Genomic DNA, 18,211 nt, shown 5'->3' on the forward strand with positions numbered 1-18,211 from the left:
AGTCCACGGCCCGCGGCCAGGGCAGGGGAGACCTGCGTCCAGGCCGCGGCTGAGCCGACACGGCCCACGCCGGGCCGGACGCTTCCGCCGGGACCCAACGACGCGGGCCAGCGGCCGCGGCCCACTCGGGGGAGGCGCCTGTCCCTTGGGGGCCGGGAGGCCACGCGGTCGCCAGCTCCGCCCCGCGAGCTCCGCCCACTCCACGGGCGGCGAGGCCACCCCGCCCGGAGCCCGCGCCCCGCCCCCCGCCCCCGGCGCGGCCCGGCAGCGCGCAGGCGCAGTGTCGCCGCGGGGACAGCGGGCCGACGCGCCGCTCCGCTTCTTGCCAACGAAAAGTGCCGGGTTCACGTGTCTCCGGAAAGGAGTTCGGCCTGACGGCGGGGCGGCCGCTCTCGCGCTTGGGAAGCGGCACTCACCCCAATGTGTCCGCCTTCCCGCGGCTGTCCCTCGGCCCCTCGCCCCTCCCGAGGGACGCGCGCCGCGCCCTCTCCCGGGGCCGCGGGAGGGTGGTGCGGGCCCCCGGGCAGGTCGGGCCCCTCGCGCCGCGCCCCGCTCCGGGCGCCTCCAGTCGCGGCCGCCTCCTCCGAGCCCGCGCCCCGCGGTTCCGCCCGGTCTCCCCGCTGGGCTGAGCCCGCGGCCGGCGCCCCGCCCCGCAGCCTCGGGAGGAGCCGCTCCGTGCCCGGGACGGGGTCTCGCGGCCTCGGCCGCCCGCTGTCCGAGCCCACGCGCGACCTCCCCTCTCCGGGGAACCTGCCGGGTTCTCGAGGAGCGGCAGCGCCGGGAGCTCCCCGGTGTGCCGGCTGCAGCCACGGGCCGGCGCCGCCCGCGAGGCCGGGCAGGCTGGACGTTCGGCCCCGCACCGAGGGCGCGGCGGCTGGCTCCGGACGCGGGTGGACGCCCGCCGCCCCTGCCGCGCACAGAAGCCGCCGGCCGCCTCGAGCGGGGCGGGGGACGAACTGAGTTCACCGGAGGCCTCAGCAACGGAATTTTAAACTTTACTGGCTCGAACTTAAATGCCCTCACCCGGCAGCGCGCCGGAGGGGCCCGTGAGCGGAGCCCGCGCGTGGACAGCCGGCCGAGCGCTGCGCGCCGGACCCTGACCACTGGCGGGCGCTCTGGACAGCGAGTCCGAGGACAGGCCGGCTGGCCGCCCGCGGCAACGCGAGGGCAGCGCGTGTCTCTGCGGGGCGCGCGGGGGCAGCTCCCGCCGCATCTGCCCGCGGGTCAGGGCCGGCGCCGCCGTGTCCTAGCGCGGCCCGCAGCTGCAGCGGCTGCCTCCAGGCCGGCGCCTTTAGCACAAGTCACGGACAATGTCCTGTCGGCTGCCGCGGGCTTCCCGGCGCCCACGTCACGCGATCACCACCGCGGCGGAGGCGCAGCCAGCTCCCCGAGGGCGCGCGGTCCCGGGCACCGCGCTGGGGGCCTCCCGCGAGCCCCTCAGCCCCGCGCCGGCTCCCGCTTCCCTCAGACGGGCCGCGCCGCGCCGGCCGGGAGGGTCGCGGGGACTCCGGCGGCCCCGCAGCGTCGCTCCCGCCGCGAGGGCACTCTCCCTCCCGGCCCCGGGGACGCTGGGGACGGCGAGGCTCGTCCCTCACCCGAGTCACGCGGCCGGGAAAAGGCGGGGACTCGACGCGAAAGGGTCTCCTCCAGGCCCCCTGCGCCCGCGGCCTTCGGCCGCTCGGGCCCGTCGGGACCAGCGCCCGCGGGAGCGCCCGCGAGCCCGCCCCGGTGCGCGCCTTCCGGCTCCGGGTCGGCCCGGCGGGCGGGGCGGGGCGGGGCGTGCGCGGGCGCGGCGGCGGGAGCGTGCGCGGTGACGTGCCGGCGGCCATGTTGGAGGACTGGCCGTAGCGGCTCGGGGAGGTGCTCATTCTCTCGGTCTCGCTCTCTCGCTCGCTGCCCCGGCTCCCTTCGGTCCCCCCCCCCCTCCGGTTGCCTGCGTGCGGGAGTGTGTGCGAGGGAGGGGGAGGGCGTCGGGGGCAGGGGGAGGCGTTCCGGTCCCCGGAGACCCGCGGAGGGAGGCGGAGGCTGCGAGGGACTCCGGGAAGCCATGGACGTCGAGAGGCTGCAGGAGGCGCTGAAAGGTGGGGGCAGCCGCCCGCTCTCCTTCCTCCTCGCCCTCCGCCGCCCTCTCTCCTCTCCTTCCGGGCGGGTGGCTGCGGCGCCGGGGCGCGGGGCAGGTGCGCTCTCCGCTCCCATCCCCCGCCTCCGGGCGGGGCCCTGCGGGCAGCTCCCCGGGCCGGCCCGGCTTTGTGTCCGCGCCGGCGGCCGGGCGGGGGAAGGGAGCGGGCGGCGGGAGCGCTCGCGGCGGCCCAGACCCTGCCCGCAGCCCGGGCCGGCCGCGCGTCCGCGCCCGCGTCCCTGGCGGGGCGAGTTCTCCGTCAGGCCCCGCGGGCCAGGCGTCGGGTCAGAGTTAAAAGTAGAAGGTTGGGGGAGGGGGAGGGGGCAGAGCAACTTCAAATTCGTGTCTCAGGAAACCTTTCTCGGGGCTTCTGGAGTCGTCACTTCATCCTAATGCTGAGGTGGTCTCCTTCCAGGCAACAGGTTTGAGAACAGTGGTTTTCAAACAGAATAGTGTGATTTCAGCCTTTTGAGAATTACGCTTTAATATCCAAAATCATTTGGGGCGGCTACGTGAGATGGCTGGTGTTGCTCAGCGCAGATGTATGGGCTTCATAGAGATAGGTGCATCGAGTCCTTGGACATTAATTTTAATCGGATTTTCAGAAGAAGCTGATGCTGATGCTCCCCCGGAACACACTTTGAGAAACATTTAATTAAGGATGGTTTGTGAAGTGAGTGCCCTCTTGAGGAAGATTCTTGTTAGCCTGTGAAAGGAGTAACGCATGGAAGTAGAACTCGGAGAGTTGAAGTGGATATTTGTTGAGAGGCTAATTTTTTTTCTTGTACTTAATATGAGGAAGGACTGGAAAGAAAGTTTGTTTTTAGAGGGCATTGGAAATGGTTGGTGGACTTATGAGGAATACTGATAACTTTTCTTCTTTTCCGTATCTAGATTTTGAGAAGAGGGGGAAAAAGGAAGTTTGTCCGGTCCTGGATCAGTTTCTTTGTCACGTAGCCAAGACTGGAGAAACAATGTGAGTTGAAAACATGTATTCCTTGTTATAGACCTATGTGTCATTCAGAATTGTTTGGGAAAGGGGAAAAGGCTTCAGAATAATTGAATAATCTGTGTAAAGCTCCAGTCATTTAAAGCAGTTATTTAATGCATATATTCGTTACTTTATGCATGATTTGTAATGAATATGAAAAACTTGGTTGGGTTTCAAAAAAAATGTTACACACACACACACACACACACACACACACACACCCATACACCCATGCTTTGGTACATTTAGAAAACGTTGTCGTCTAAAAGAGCCTGAGAAAGGAAGACTGCATATTTCTCTTATGACCCTTTTTTGGCCATAACAGGCCTATTTCTAGGATTTTGTGGCTTTGGTTCTATTTCAGATTATTTTGTTGGTGGTATTTTCTCATATTGTCTTATATCCAACCTTTTGTTGTCATATTTATATATGTGGGTGTCTAAGGGGTCACTTTTGTATATTCTTTTGAGAATTTAGGGGGATTATCTGACGAATTCCAGATGCTACAGTTTTGACTGTCCTGTAAACTTTCTAGGATAGCTAACCTGTTACATCCGCTCAGCATTTTATTAGGCTTGTTTCCAAATGTGGTAAATCTGAAACTTATACTATGAAGTTAGGACTGTTTTCAAAAGGAACATTTCATTGCATTGCTGTGGAGGTAAGTTTGGGTAGCAGGAATTGTTTTCACACACTGGTGAAGTTAGTTCCTAGAGAGCAGTGCAGTTTATATGACTTTCTTGTAGTCATGTCTTTGAGTAGGGAGGGGGGAGTGGGAAGGGGAAAGATTTCTTTGGGTGCAGTGTTAATAAGTTGAATTTCTCGGGGCTCCCCTACTTCTTGTCTATTTAAAAATATTTCTTTGAGGTCTATAAGAATGTGAGCTTCAGCAAGTGATGTGTACTTTCTTTGGCTTTATTAACAAATGCTTGTTTTGCACAAGATTTGCTTATGGTTGTAGTGTAGCCTTAACTGGCCTAATTTTAGTAAAGAAAAAAAACCTCTTTGCTTTAGTGGTCCTTATTGCTTTATTAAAATTACTAGTCAACTTAATGTGATTGTGATGTTTTGTTCAGTTTTATATTTCTATTTGTGTTTAAAAAAGTGGAGCCATTTAGGGAAAAAAGTCTTCATAATCTCTTAGAACACTTGATTTTAAAAAATTGATTCAAAATAACCAATTCGTAGCCATATAGATAAGCTTAAAAATAAGTATGTGCCAACTTTCAAAAATAAATTGATCTCTAAATCATAAGTGCTTAGATTGCCACTGTTTCTTTCAAATTGCTGTTTGGTCCATACTTACCCTTTTCTGCATTACCAGGAGGAAAAGCATTTTTTAATTTCAAATTTTTGGTACACAAGATTATATGAAACTATTTGGAGATAAATACCTAAAAACCTCTTCCATTATCCCAGTAATCAGGTCTGTACATACTGTCTTCCCTTTTTGATAAAATAAATACATTGGCTGTAAATGTATAAGTAGTTGAAAGTTTCTAAAATAAAGCTTTTTAATATCCTGACTGGATTACCAAGGGGCTAGGGAAATTTAACCTGATGTTTCTGGATGATTATTTTGTCCTTATAGAGCACATAAAGTGTCTCTGCCACCCCTATTAGGTGTTTGTACATTTACTATAAGGGTATTTTGTATTAAAATGATTGGTGGTGGTAGGTGGCCTATTGAGTATGGAAAATATTTTAACATTTATTCAAGCAGCTGATGGTTACACATTTAGCCTTTCTTGTTTTAATCACCATGGGCATGCCTTAACTTTTTTTTTTTTTAATTTATCTTTACTGTTGAAAGTATTACAAATACCCTCTTTATTCCTCCATTGATCCCCTCGACCCTGAACCCCCTCCTCCAGGCCTTTGCCACACTGTTGTCTGTGTCCGTGGGTTATGCATATATGCATGTAACTTCTTAAGATAATCTCTCCCCACCCACCCGCCCCTCCCTGCCTTCCCTCGGAGATTCACCAGTCTCTTCCCCGCTTCTGTGTCTCTGGATCTGTTTTGTTCATTGTTTTATTTTGTTCATTAAATTCCACATATAAGTAAGATCATGTGATACTTGTCTTTCTCTGACTGGCTTATTTTGCTTAGCATAATACTCTTCAGGTCCTATTTCATGGTGTAAATGTCTAAGAAGATGCTTGATTTGATTTCAGTCTTGAACTTGTAGAGGCTTGTTTTGTGTCCTAACATGCGGTCTATCTTTGAGAATGTCCTATGTGCACTTGAGGAGAATGTATATTATGCAACTTTGGGGTGGAATGTTCTGTAAATGTCAATTTAATCCATCTGATCTAGTGTGTCATTTAGAGTCACTGTTTTCTTGTTGTTTTTTTTGTGTGGAAGATCTATCCAGTAAAGTCTGTGGGTGTTAAAGTCCGCTACTATGACTGTAGTGCTGTTGATCTCTCCTTTAAAGTCCTCCAGAAGTTTTTTTTCAGCCTGTGTGAGTCTTTTGTTCTGAGATGGGTCTCTTGTAGACAGCATATATTTGTGTCTTGTTTTCTTATCCACTCAGCTACCCTGTGTCCTTTGATTGGAGCATTTAGTCCATTTATATATAAGGTTATTATTGATAGGTACTTACCTATTGCCTTTTTAATTCTTTATGCCTATGTTTCTCTCTCTATTTCTTCCTATTATTACAGCAGTCCATTGAACATTTCTTGCAGTGCTGGTATGGTGGTGATAAACCCCTTTAGCCTTTTTCTTTTTTGTCTGGGAAGCTCTTCATTTCACCATCTATTTTGAAAGCCTTACTGTATAGAGTAGTCTTGGTTACAGATCCTTGTTTTGCATTACCTTGAATAGTTCATGCCATTCCCTTCTGACCTGTAGAGTTTCTGATGAGAAATCAGCTGACGCCCTTATGGGAGCTCCTTCGTAGGTAGACTGCTTTTCTCTTGCTGCCTTTAAGATTCTTTGTCTTGAATTTTTGGCATTTTAATTATGCCAAAATTATGTCTGGGCATGGGTTTCTTTAGATTCTTCTTGCGTGGGACTCTCTGTGCCTCCTGAACTTGTGTGACTTTTTCCTTCACCAGGTTAGGGAAATTTTCTGCCATTGTTCTTCAAGTAGGTTCTCTATCTCTTGCGTACTTTTTTTCCTTCTGGCATTCCTATGATGTGAATATTGTTATGTTTCATGTTGTCCCACAGCTCCCTTAAACTGTCCTCCTGTTTTTTAATTGTTTTTTTTTCTTTTTGGTTTTCTGATTGATTTTTTCCTACCCTGTCTTCTACTTCACTCATCTGATCCTCAGCTTCCACTAATCTGCTGTTTATTCCTTCCAGTGTGTTTTTTTTAATTTTTTATTTCTACTCTGTCAATCTTAATTTCCTTCAGTTTCCATTTCTTTTCTCATGCTGTTGAGCATCGTCATGATCATTATTCTCAACTCTATATTTGAGAGATTGCTTATCTCCATTTCATTTCTCTCTTCTTCTGGTGAATTCTTTTATTTGGGGCTTGTTGTTTTTTTTTTTTGTCTCCACATTTTGGCTGCCTGTTTGAATTTGTTTCTATGTATTAGGTAGATAGGCTAGGACTCCTAGTCTTTTGGATGGTCTCTGGTTGCAGGCCAATGTCAGACAATATTTGTGACTGGTCTTGAGTACCCTGTTTGACACTTTCAGCACTCCACAGCTTGTAGTTCCCTCTGCTGAGGCTGGGTACCTTTGGAAAGGACTAAGATGCACACCCATCAAGTTCTGTTTTTCCAAGCAGAAACCCCTGCTGATTTCGCAGCCAGATGTTATTTGGGCACCTTTCTCAATTTTGGTGCTCTGGGCTGGGAAGCACAGCTTGGGGTTCAGGCCCCAGAGTTCTCAGTGGGAACCCTCCACAGCTGAGATATCCCTCTGGACCTTTAGCTGCTGCCTGTGGGAGCCCAGCCAGCCCTCTAGGGCCTCCACACTTCCTACCAGTCTCTATGCCATCTCCACTTTAGGTCCTTGGTTATGAGGGTGCTGTCCAGCTAGTCTTCAGTTGATTATTCAGGATGGTTTTTCTCTATTTTAATTGTAAGTCCAGTTTGGTCCTGGGAGAGTGTCAGTGTAGCTTCCACTCAGTCTGCCACCAGCTTGGAATGTCTCATGCCTTAACTTTTGATACAAAATTTGCAGAGTTTCTGCAATTCATTTATGACTAAACTGAGCTTTATCTAACTTCTAAGGTTATAACATAAGAGAACGAAACTTGAAAGAATAGCAAGTCATATCTCTGATTAATGAGTTGCTTAAGATAAGAATTTCATAGTTCTGTTTTTATTTTCATCAATACGGTGGATAATTAACAGAAGGAATGAAACTTTGTTTATGGAATAAAGTCATTGATAGCCTAAGCTATTCTTTATTTTTAAAAACTTGACGTGACCTTTGTGTTTTCAGCTTGAGAGAGATTTTAGTAGTACAAGTATAGGTACTTACTGTGAAGGAGGTTGGTGGAAAATTAAAGAGCTTTGGAACAGTTTTCCTTCCTAGTTTTTTAGAAACTACCTGTGAACATCTGTTGTAGGAAGTTGGGGAAGATGCCAAAACATGGGATACGAAACTGTTACTGTTTTTATCTGTCTATCTGTAACCCCCAAATTGTTTTTGGCCACTTGAAAAATATTATTTTTATTTTGAAAAGGTTACTTCCTCCTGAAAATGGGACATTTCCTTGAGCAACACTTTTCCAAAGGTTACAGTTTCTAACTTAATATTATGTGCTGAATAAACAGAAATGTGGTGGGTTTTAATCATAATTTAAATAGTTTGATGGGTTTTAGTTACAGTTTGTTTGTTTGTTTTTGATAATCAAATTGTCTCTTTGGCTAGTGGGAATCTCTTCTAATTGATTCTGGAGTCTTTGCACTTGAGCATAGTAGTCTTTGATAGAATCCTTATCTCTGGTATGAGAATATATTCTAAGTTCATTTACTGCCCCAGAGCTGGAATCAGCCATTTCTGAAGAAGCCCTTTATTTTAGTGGGAAATGGAGTTTCAAGACTACAATCTGCTAGAGATGCTTATTATGTTGAGTTGGTCATTCTTTCTAGCCTCTTCAGTGGACCAGAACTAAATAGAATACTTTATAATTTGTATTGATAACTTCCAATTCAAATTTAGGACTTCAGCGTGTTTTTCTTTTTCCACACCAAAAATTCTGGTCCTCAAGGGCATAGTAGAGTTAGGATATCCCATAATTACTGACTTTATGTAACATTATATACCACCAATATAATTACTAAGAATTTACTTTTAGTTTTACAGTAGTTATATATGTAATGCTCACCACTAGTCCTTATGTCAGTGTCTCTAGTCAGTTTGGTTGTCTGAAGCTCATTGTCTAGTGGATTCTTAAGGCAGAGCTCTTGGGAACAGTATTTACAGTAGAGTTCTCATGTGGTGGTGGTAACATTTTGTGTTTTTTTTCCTTGAAGGTCAACTTGTCTGAAAGTAAAATGTTTGTTTCACACTTCTTGTCATTGAGTAGCTTAAATATGTTAATTCCATTGTTTCCCCCCATTTTAAAGAGTTACTGTCAAAAATCCGTTGACAATCTGACTTTCTTTACTTTGTAAACCACCTACTCTTTTTGCCTAGATTCCCGAAGGATTTTTTCCTTTTTCTTTAAAGTGCAGTAAGTTTCTAAACAATCCTAGTGTTTGGGTTTTTGGGTCAGTCTACCCAGGTAATATGGCGTGCTTTTTTAATAGTTATTTTCAGGTTTGTCAGATTTTTTTTCTTTTAATTTCAAGAAAATTATTGTTTTACTCAACATAATTATTTTGAGATCCAATGTTAAAAATTTTAATAGTTTATTCCTTTTTCATTTGATTGTTTTTTATATGAAAATCCTACAGTTTTTTATACATTCACCTGTTGGTGAATATTTGAGTTATTTCCAGTTTTTATGCTATAAAAAAAGCTGCTCTGAACATTTGTGTGTGAATTTTTGTATGGACACATGCTTTCTTTTCTTTTGCATAAAAACCCAGAAGTGGAATGGTTGTGTTATATGGCAAGTGTATGTTTACTTCTTAAAAAAAAAACAGTAAACTTTTCCAGATTGTACCAGTTTGCATTTCCACTGGCATTATGGGAGTTTTGTTTCGCCACATCCTTTCCAACACTTAGTGTGGTCAGTCTTTTTCCCTTTAGCCATTCTAATAGGTGCATATTGCATAGTAGTTTTATTTTGTAGTCCCCTAATAACTAATGATGTTGAGCATCGAGCATCATTTCCTATGTTTATTTGCTATTTGCATATCTTTGCTGGTAAATTGTTTGCTCAGGTCTGCCCACTTTAAAATTGGGTGGTTCTCTTATTGGGTTTTAGAGTTTCACATATTTTGGATACAAGTCATAGACCTGACATGATTTGATACCAGCCTGTGGCTTGTCTTTTCATTCTCAACAGTGTCTTTCAAAGTGAAAATGTTCATTTAATTCCATTTTGATTTTTAAAAATGTCCTCCTCTGAAGGACTTACTGCGTTATCTGTTGTGTTCATTTGTTCTTGTGTACTTTCTAGTTTAGTCTTTATTTCCCGAAGTAATTTTTTCCTTTGTTTTAAATTCTTTGCTGAATTTTATCACTTCATTTTCTGAGTTTCTCTAATTCTGACTTGTTTTTCTCTGTGTTTGTGGCTCATTTTGAATTAGTATCATACAGTTGTGATCTGATTTGTACTAGTCGAAATTTCAGGCTTACTTTTGTTGTCTGTAGGGATGTTATTCTCCTTACTCTCCATTTTTTTCTTAAAACTTCATATTGACTATGTTTTTGTTGTGTATTTTTACATGAAATTTGTTCTCCTAAACTTTGGTTCAGAGTATCTTTTCTAACTTCACAGAGCTCTCTCATTGTTTTTGTAAAGGGTTTAAGGACATGGCAGTTTGCTTTCTGAAATTCCTGGGCTCCTCTACTTCTACTTTCATTTAGACCTTGTCTTTCCTTCGTTTCTATTGTTCCTTTCTCATTGTGAGGTCACCTCTGCATGGGAGTCTGGTGGGTTACTTTCAAGAGCTCATGGGAGCAAGACTGCTTCTCCTTTTCAGCTCTCCCTGCAGATCCCTTTTATTGGCTGGCTCACTACTGGAGTAGGCAGAACCCATCTTACTTTCAGTTGCTGTTCCCAAATTATCCTGCCATGATTTCCAGTGAATACTTATTGTTTTGTGGTTCTTATTTATTCCTAGGCCCTTCAGGTACACTGTGGCTTTTCTCTGTTTTCTCTTGCACAGGTGTTGATAATGTACAGTTCATGTTCCTCACCCATTTATTTTGAAGGATTTGTGTAAGTACCTTGTCAGCTAGTTTTGTTGTAAGTGTTTTTGTTCATTGGTTTTTGGCTTTGCTGTCTTGTTATTTCTGTTATATGGTGTTTTGGGGAGATGAAAAACTAGCACTGCTGCCTCCTCTGAGAATTACACTTTTTAGGAAAACTTTTAAAGTCAGGTCCTGTTAAGTTAGTTTCCTCATCTGTAAAAAGTACCTCATGATTATGAGTAGATAATACATGGCAAACTTAGTAAATGCTTGGTAAACTGTAAGTGCTCAGTAAATAGTTGTAGTTGTTATGTAGATAATGCTTATATTGAGTGTGTTTTTTTTCTCCCTGCAGTTTCAAGTTCTTTGTTCACTAAAAGTTAGGGCTCCTAAAAGTAATTATCAACAGCTAGGACCTTCATTATTATAAATAAAATCTCCTTAAGGCCATGAGGCTGATAGATCCTTCTTCTGTGGGTTTCTTAATGGAGGAAATTTTCTTTTGTCTAACATTATTTATTAAACATTGTTTAGTCTTACATACTACCTTCATGATTTTTGCCACATCCTTGTAACATCTGTATAGCTGTATAATTATTTACATAATGATGTTCTTTAGGTTGGCTTTTTATCTTCAAATTTTTTTAAATGGAAAAATATTATAGATAGAAGTCAAACTCTCATTTTATCCCTTCCTGGAGGTATAATCACTTAATCCCCTTCCCCCTTAATCTTGTGAGAAATAAGATCTGAAACTATTGGTTTGTTGCATTAGTTATATCTTTCTAAGTCACTTTAACAAATACTAAAATATGTAATTAATATGAATTATTCCAGCTAAAGTCCTCACATGTACCGTCATCATCATCAAAATGGTATACAGAGGAAGCACAGATTTTCAGTACATGTTAGTAAAATGATGCCCTTTGGGGTCTAAGTATCCTAGTAATTGCAGTGATTAATATAGGAACATGAAGAAAACTAGTTATTTTCACTTCTTAAATAACCTCACCTTGAAACCTGATGTGTACACTGCACAAAATCTACTCAATGATGTATACTGGAAACTAGACATGTCAACTTTGTCTGACTAGAGTTAACTTCAAATGTCAATCTCTTTGGTGCTCAAGTGAGTTTTATGTTTTCCATGCTCAGTCTAGATTTTTACTAGTAGTTGGGTAGTACCCCAGTTTTATGAGAGTTTGCATGTGGTAATGTCATTCTTGGAAGGAGCATGGCTTGAGTTCTGAATTTGGCTTGGCAACTTCTGTGTGTGAATTAAGGCAGATTACTTATGAGTTCGTTTCCTCACTTGAAAAGTAGGATTTATACCATATAGGTGCCTTAGCTATTGTGAGGACTTTATTAAATGAAAGTATATAGCTATAGATATTAAAATTTGGCAGTAAAAATTAAAATTGTCTATATGTTGGGCATAAATAGAATGAATTTGGCTCAAGAAGCAAGTTTGAGGTATTTAATCTTATGGAAACAGTTCCGATTAAAGAGTCGGGAGAGAACAAGACAGACCTGGGTTTGAATTCCCAACTCAGCCACTTAGTTACCTTGTGATTATTGTTGATTTTTTTCTGTGCCTTAATTTTCCTCATATGTAAAAATATGGGCAATAAAGTATATCTATCTCAAGGAATGTTGTGGGAATTTGATGGATTTATACATATAAAATGCTTAACACAGTGACTGGCATGTAATGAGTGATTCTTTCCCCTCCATGGAAGCTCCTATGTATGTCTAATTATTTTAGTCTCCATTATTTAAATCACTTAAGTTGCTATGGGCCACAGTTTCCTCAAATACTAAATGAGGGACTTGTAATAGATGATCTCCAAGGTTCCTTTCAGCTCGAGAAGCTTCTGTGTAGGAGTTTCTTTGTTGTAGCATTAGTTACCTAGGGGGTGGTATTGAAGCAGTAGTGATTAAGGGTGGAGAATGGGGCATGGTGATAGGCATTGATACTAATTAAAATGAAAAGTATAAACTATTGGGAGTATGTTGCATAGGTGAATGGTTTGGAGGCAGTCAAGAAATAATCAGTTGTTTGTACTTGGATGAGAAAGACCAGTTAGTGTTACCATGTAACTCATTAGAGTCACAAGAGGTTCCTAGAATGCCTCTTACCTCTGTATGCACGTGTGGTTTTTATCTACATACAGAGTTTGTGCCTGCGATAAAGGTGTAAGTTCATAATGCTTATGCACTATCACTGGAAGCCTGTCAAAAACTTTATGTTGCTTCAGAACATGTCAATAGTAGGAAGGTAAGGGATTTATGGTCCAGAATTTACTATGGTTTCCCTCTGTTTTGTGGAATGGAGATCTTTTTCCTTTTTGATATGGAAGTTTATTCTTGGGGTGAGTGAGTGTATATGTGTGTTTGTCTACCTAAATCAAGTTATAGTATGAATAGCAAAAAACTTTAATCAGCAGTCGAAGAGGCAAGTGTTGGCTATTATTTCATTTAATAATATACCTGTGAAAACAGACTTTAAAAATACCTAATCTGAGAAATGTATTTTAGATCTTTATTTTTACTAGACCCTTAGATGTGTACAGTTGTCTTTGCTTGCTCTGTTTTCACCTGCAGCAGTCCCTCTGGGTTTGGCATTATCTGTATGGAATTTACCTTGTATAAAAGGCACTTCTGTAGCCCTCCTGCAAACTCCATTGCTACCAAATATGTTGAATGTAATTGAGAACACCATTGAGTGTAAAGTGAATAATAGATCATTTGTCTCAAATTTATAATAATTAGAATAATAGTGCTCCCAGTGCTTTTTAAAAATGTGCCATATATATGGTAGTGCAAATAGGGCTGTTTGTTATTTATCAACTTGACTTTGGGAGAAAAAAGCTTTATTGAGAGGCTCTATAGTAGAGAGAGAAGCTGTATGTATGTCAGAGTATCTCTTGCTTTTTATAATCTTCTTGACCCTAGCTTAGAAGACAGTCTTGGTTAAAATTCTAGTTTTTTTATGACTATGATGGAACAAGTTAGAAGCCCTCCTTTTCTCACCACAACATTTCTTTCTTAGAGTTTTTTGTGAAATAGCAGGCATTCAACAAATCTTAGGTTCTTTATATTGTTTATGTTTACACACTGACATGAAAAATAAAAATTAGTAAAGATATTTAATACCAATTTTGATACTTAAAGTTTTATAGTTTACTGAAGTGAAATTCTAATGACGAAAATAGGTTGATTAGTGATCTTGTGTCTTACACTTCCCTAAGTGCTTGAAATTTTGGTTTATTTTTGAGGGACTAGGATTTTTCACACAGGAACTTCTGTTTTGGATTATTGCTCCTTTTTCTTTCTAAAAGGCAGACACTTAATGAACGTTTACTTTGTGCCAAATACTGTCAGATGTTTCATAGCTAACTTATCCTAATTTAATCTTTACAACTACTCTCTGAAGTAGATGTATCTTCTTTAAAAGGATACTGAGGCTTTTAGAACTTAAATAATTTGTCCAATCTTGAGTCACATCTAGTGAGTGATAGAATTGGGATTTAAACTCAGGTATTCTGACTTCAGATCGTCTCATAATTTGTGCTTTATTCTGCTCGTCAGTTGTCCTTGTTCAGTTGTCTTCTCACATCTTCCCTTTTTACTGTAGCGTCTTAGAATCTTCAAAATCACTATTAGAATTTGAAACAATGTATTTGGTAGGAATCCATTATCACTATTATTTCTGTAATTTCTGAGACTTTCCTTACCTACCTAAGACCGACCTCATGTACCTGTTCAGCCCTCACAGCACACCAGAATATGACCTCATTATTGGCACCATAGATAGTTTCCTGGGACAAGGGATAATGGCAAGTATAGGTTGGTTGGGTATGGTGGTTGATGATTTAAGAAAAACTATGTTATCAGATATTTACTGGAAAATTCAATAAGGTAGATGACTTCATGTACCCGTAATACTTATAATTTTGTCTGTTTTCCAGTGACCGCAAAGGCCGAACATTTTTAGTAATTGTAATTTTGTGGAGGCATCTATTTGAAGCATATAGGTGATGAGACTGATGTATGTATTTTAGCTAGAAGTATGTGAGCCTAGCTTTCTCTTTAGTATATGCATCATCTCAGTCAACCTAACATCTTAATTGGTAACATTCCCATTTATAGGTGTTGAAACTGGAGAAAATACATGCTGTAAAAAGATTTAAAATTTGAGAGATGTAAAATGCCTTACAGATGGCATCTGTAATTTTGTATTGTGTATCCCTGGGAGGAGGTTGAGGTAGCTTTTTGTTAACAACAGAATATTTCTTATCAAAATTGTATGTATTAAAGTAAATTTGATATTTTTGGAGATTGTTTTAATCTGGTCTTACTTTAGGGATATTGTCCATGGTGTCTTCAGGGTGACTTTTGAGATTGTAGCTATTTTTGTCTCAAAGTAGTTCTTTAACTGGACGCTGGTTTGCCTTTTCTAGGGCCTTTGCACACTAGAGTATTTCTGCAAGTAGTAATCTTGAATATGGGTAGAATGTAGCCTACTTTTCCTTTTCCCCCAGGAGTATTGTTGGTGAACTCAGAGTTTTTCTTTTCTCGGTTGTTAAGATAAGTTGTCTTTTTCCTTCTCCTAGACATTGATGATACCTCTTTAATTTTGTCCTAACTGTTCATATTAGAGAGTTTGTAGGGATGATGTCTTGTTACCTTGTCATCCAGTTTTCTTGTAAATTTTGTCCCTGGCGTTTGATATTGCTATCTTAGTTCTAGGATATGGCAGTAATCAATGCCACAGCCAGGATATGGCCACTTTAAAAAAAACTTATTTTATGACAAAATACAAGGTGAATAGATGGACAGGTGGTAAATTTTAAAAATTTGTTTTAAACTTACAGTCTTTCAGTTTTAAGTGTTTTAAATATGGAATATATCACATACATTTTCTGTTTGCATCTCCATTTTGGTTAAGGAGAAGTTTGGTGAGAACAGCTTTATTTTGAGTATTTTTGTTTCCTTGTTTCTTATAAGCATTTTTTCCTCAGTTTTATTAAGAAATAATTGACAGACCTCACTGTACATATAAGGTTTAAGGTATACAGCATGACGACTTGATTTACATATTGTCAAATGCCAACCACATAGGTTAGTTATCATCCATACCATAGAAAAATGTTCTTGTGATGAGAATTCTTGGGATCTCTACTGTCTTAAGTTTCCTGCCAGTCATATAGCATTGTTGACTATAATCATTAGGTTTGTATATTACATCCTTAGTACATTTATAACTGCAAATTTGTACCTTTTGATTGCCTTTCTTTAATTCCTCCTCTTTCCACCCCATGCATTTTGAGTTTAAATGATCACATGAATTACATAAATATTGTGCCAATAAAACCCATGAACAAAGATTATGGGATCAGTACTACTTTAGATAAGCCTCTCTCATTCAAAAGTTTTTATTATAAAAATGCTCTATTTTTTTTTTTTTTTTTTATGACTTTGGCTAAAGGTTTGCCAATTTTGTTTATCTTTTCAAATGACCAGTCTCTTAGTTTCATTAATCTTTTGTTTTTCAGTCTTTTATTTCCATTTTGATCTTTATTATTTCCTTCCTTCTGCTTGCTTTGGGTTTTGTTTGTTTTTTAGTTCCTTGAGATGTAAAGTTTGTTGAGATTTTTCTTATTTCTTGAGGTAGGCTTGTAGTGCTCGGAACTTCACTCTTAGAACTGCTTTTGCTGCATCCTATACATTTTGGAAAGTTGCTTTCATTTTCCTTTATCCCAAGGTAGTTTTTGATTTCCTGTTTAATTTCTTCACATATTTGTGTTTTTTCCAGTTTTTTTCCTATAGATAATTTCTAGTTTTATACTATTGTGTTTGGGGAAAAAATGCTTGATATGATTTCAGGATTCTTGAATTTGTTGAGATTTATTTTGTGGTCTAATATGTGATCTGTCCTGGAGAATGTTTCATGTACACCTGAAGAAACTGTAATATCTAATTTTTGGATGAAATGTTCTATAAATGTTTATTAAGTTGAAGTACTCTAATGTGGCATTTAAGGGCATTATTTTCATATTGATTTTCTGTCTGGATGATCTGTCCATTGACAAAAGTGAGGTTTATGTTTATCATTCCATATCTATAACAGATAGGGATTTAAGTTTGAATGTATCCTAAAAGTACTGTATTTTTACTCCCCCTCCATGCTTTGTGTGTTTCACATCATATTTAAGATTGTTTCGTATTGTGTATCTCAACTACTTATTATGGTTATAGTTCAATTTGCTACTTTTTTTTTTTAATGTATCTTTATTGATTTCAGAGAGAGGAAGGGAGAGGGAGAGGGAGAGAGAGAGAGATAGAAACATCAATGATGAGAGTCATTGATCAGCTGCAGCCCGCAACCCGGGCATGTGCCCTGACCGGGAATCGAACCCTGATCACCTGGATCCTAGGTGAACGCTCAACCGCTGAGCCACGCCCGGCCGGGCTGCTACTTTTTTTTTTTAATATGTCTTTATTGATTTCAGAGAGAGGAAGGGAGAGGGAGAGAGAGAGCTAGAAACGTCAATGATGAGAGAGTCATTGATCAGCTGCCTCCTGCACACCCCCGACTGGGGATCGAGCCTGCAACCCGGGCATGTGCCCTGACCGGGAATCCAATCCCAATCACCTGGATCCTAGGTCGAAGTTCAACCACAGCCACGCCCTGCCGGGCTCAATTTGCTACTTTTGTCTTCTAAATATCCTTTTTCTTTGGTTTCAGGTGTATGATTCTATAATACATCATCTGTATATTGCATTATGTGTTCACCCCAGGTCAAGCCTCCTTCAATCACCATTTATCTCCCCATCTCCTCTTCTACCTCCCCAACCCCCTTTCCCTCTGGTAATCACCATACTGTCATCTGTGTCTTTTCTTTTTAATCCCTTCATCTTTTTCACCCAGTCCCTCAACCTCTCTCCTTTCTGACAGCTGTCAGTCTGTTCTCTATGAGACTGTTTCTATTTTGTTTATTTTGTTAATTAGATTCCACATGTAAGTGAAATCATGGGATTTGTCTTTTTCTGACTAGCTTATTGTACATAGCCTAATACCCTACAGGTCCATCCATGCTGTTGAAAAAGGTAAGATTTCCTTTTGTTATAGCCAAATAGTATTCCACTGTGTACATGTAACATAGCTGTTTTATCCACTCATGTACTGATGGACACTTGAGCTGCTTCCAAATCTTAGCTATTGTAAATAACACTGCAATGAAAATAAGAGTCCATATAATCTTTTGAATTAGTGTTTTGGGTTTCTTCAGCTATATTCCCAGAAGTGGAATTGCTGGGCCATAAGGCAGTTCCATTTTAAAAATTTTTTGAGATAACTCCATACTCTCTTCCACAGTGACTGCACCGGTCTGCATTCCCATCAGTAGTGTACAAGGGTTCCCTTTTCTCCACACCCTTGCCAACACTTGTTTGTTGATTTATTGATGATAGCCATTCTGACAGTTGTGAGTGATATCTCATTGTGGTTTTTAACTTGCATTTCTATAATAATTAGTGACGTTGACCATCTTTTTGTATGTCAGTTGGCCATCTGTATGTTCTCTTTGGAGAAGTGTCTGTGCAGGTCCTTTCCTATTTTTTAATTGGATTGTTTGGGTTTTTTTGGTGTTTTATAAGTTTCCTTTTTTATAAATTTTGGATATTAACCGCTTATTAGATGTCATTGGCAAATATGTTCTCCATTAAATGGGTTGTCTTTCGTTTTGTTGTTGGTTTTCTTTGCTGTGCAAAACCTTTTAAAGTTGTTATAGTCCCATTTGTTTATTTTTTCCTTTGTT

At 41.6% G+C, this 18,211-nt stretch overlaps 1 protein-coding gene across 3 annotated transcripts in view; it reads left to right on the plus strand.

The window, feature by feature from the left end:
* Nucleotides 1-1,975: 1,975 nt before the first annotated feature.
* The window catches only part of PPP4R2 (protein phosphatase 4 regulatory subunit 2), a 71,823-nt gene continuing 55,587 nt past the window's right edge, over nucleotides 1,976-18,211 (plus strand). The window contains exons 1-2 of one of the 3 annotated variants that reach the window (XM_087825141.1): nucleotides 1,976-2,081; nucleotides 3,014-3,095. In XM_087825141.1, coding sequence (XP_087681267.1) covers nucleotides 2,048-2,081; nucleotides 3,014-3,095 — 116 coding nt within the window. In that variant the 5' untranslated portion in view covers nucleotides 1,976-2,047. The other 2 variants (XM_016220176.2, XM_016220175.2) reach the window with 2 other exon arrangements.

Source organism: Miniopterus natalensis, chromosome 15 (assembly GCF_054644295.1).
Source record: "Miniopterus natalensis isolate mMinNat1 chromosome 15, mMinNat1.hap1, whole genome shotgun sequence".
In the NCBI taxonomy this organism is placed as follows: domain Eukaryota; kingdom Metazoa; phylum Chordata; class Mammalia; order Chiroptera; family Miniopteridae; genus Miniopterus; species Miniopterus natalensis.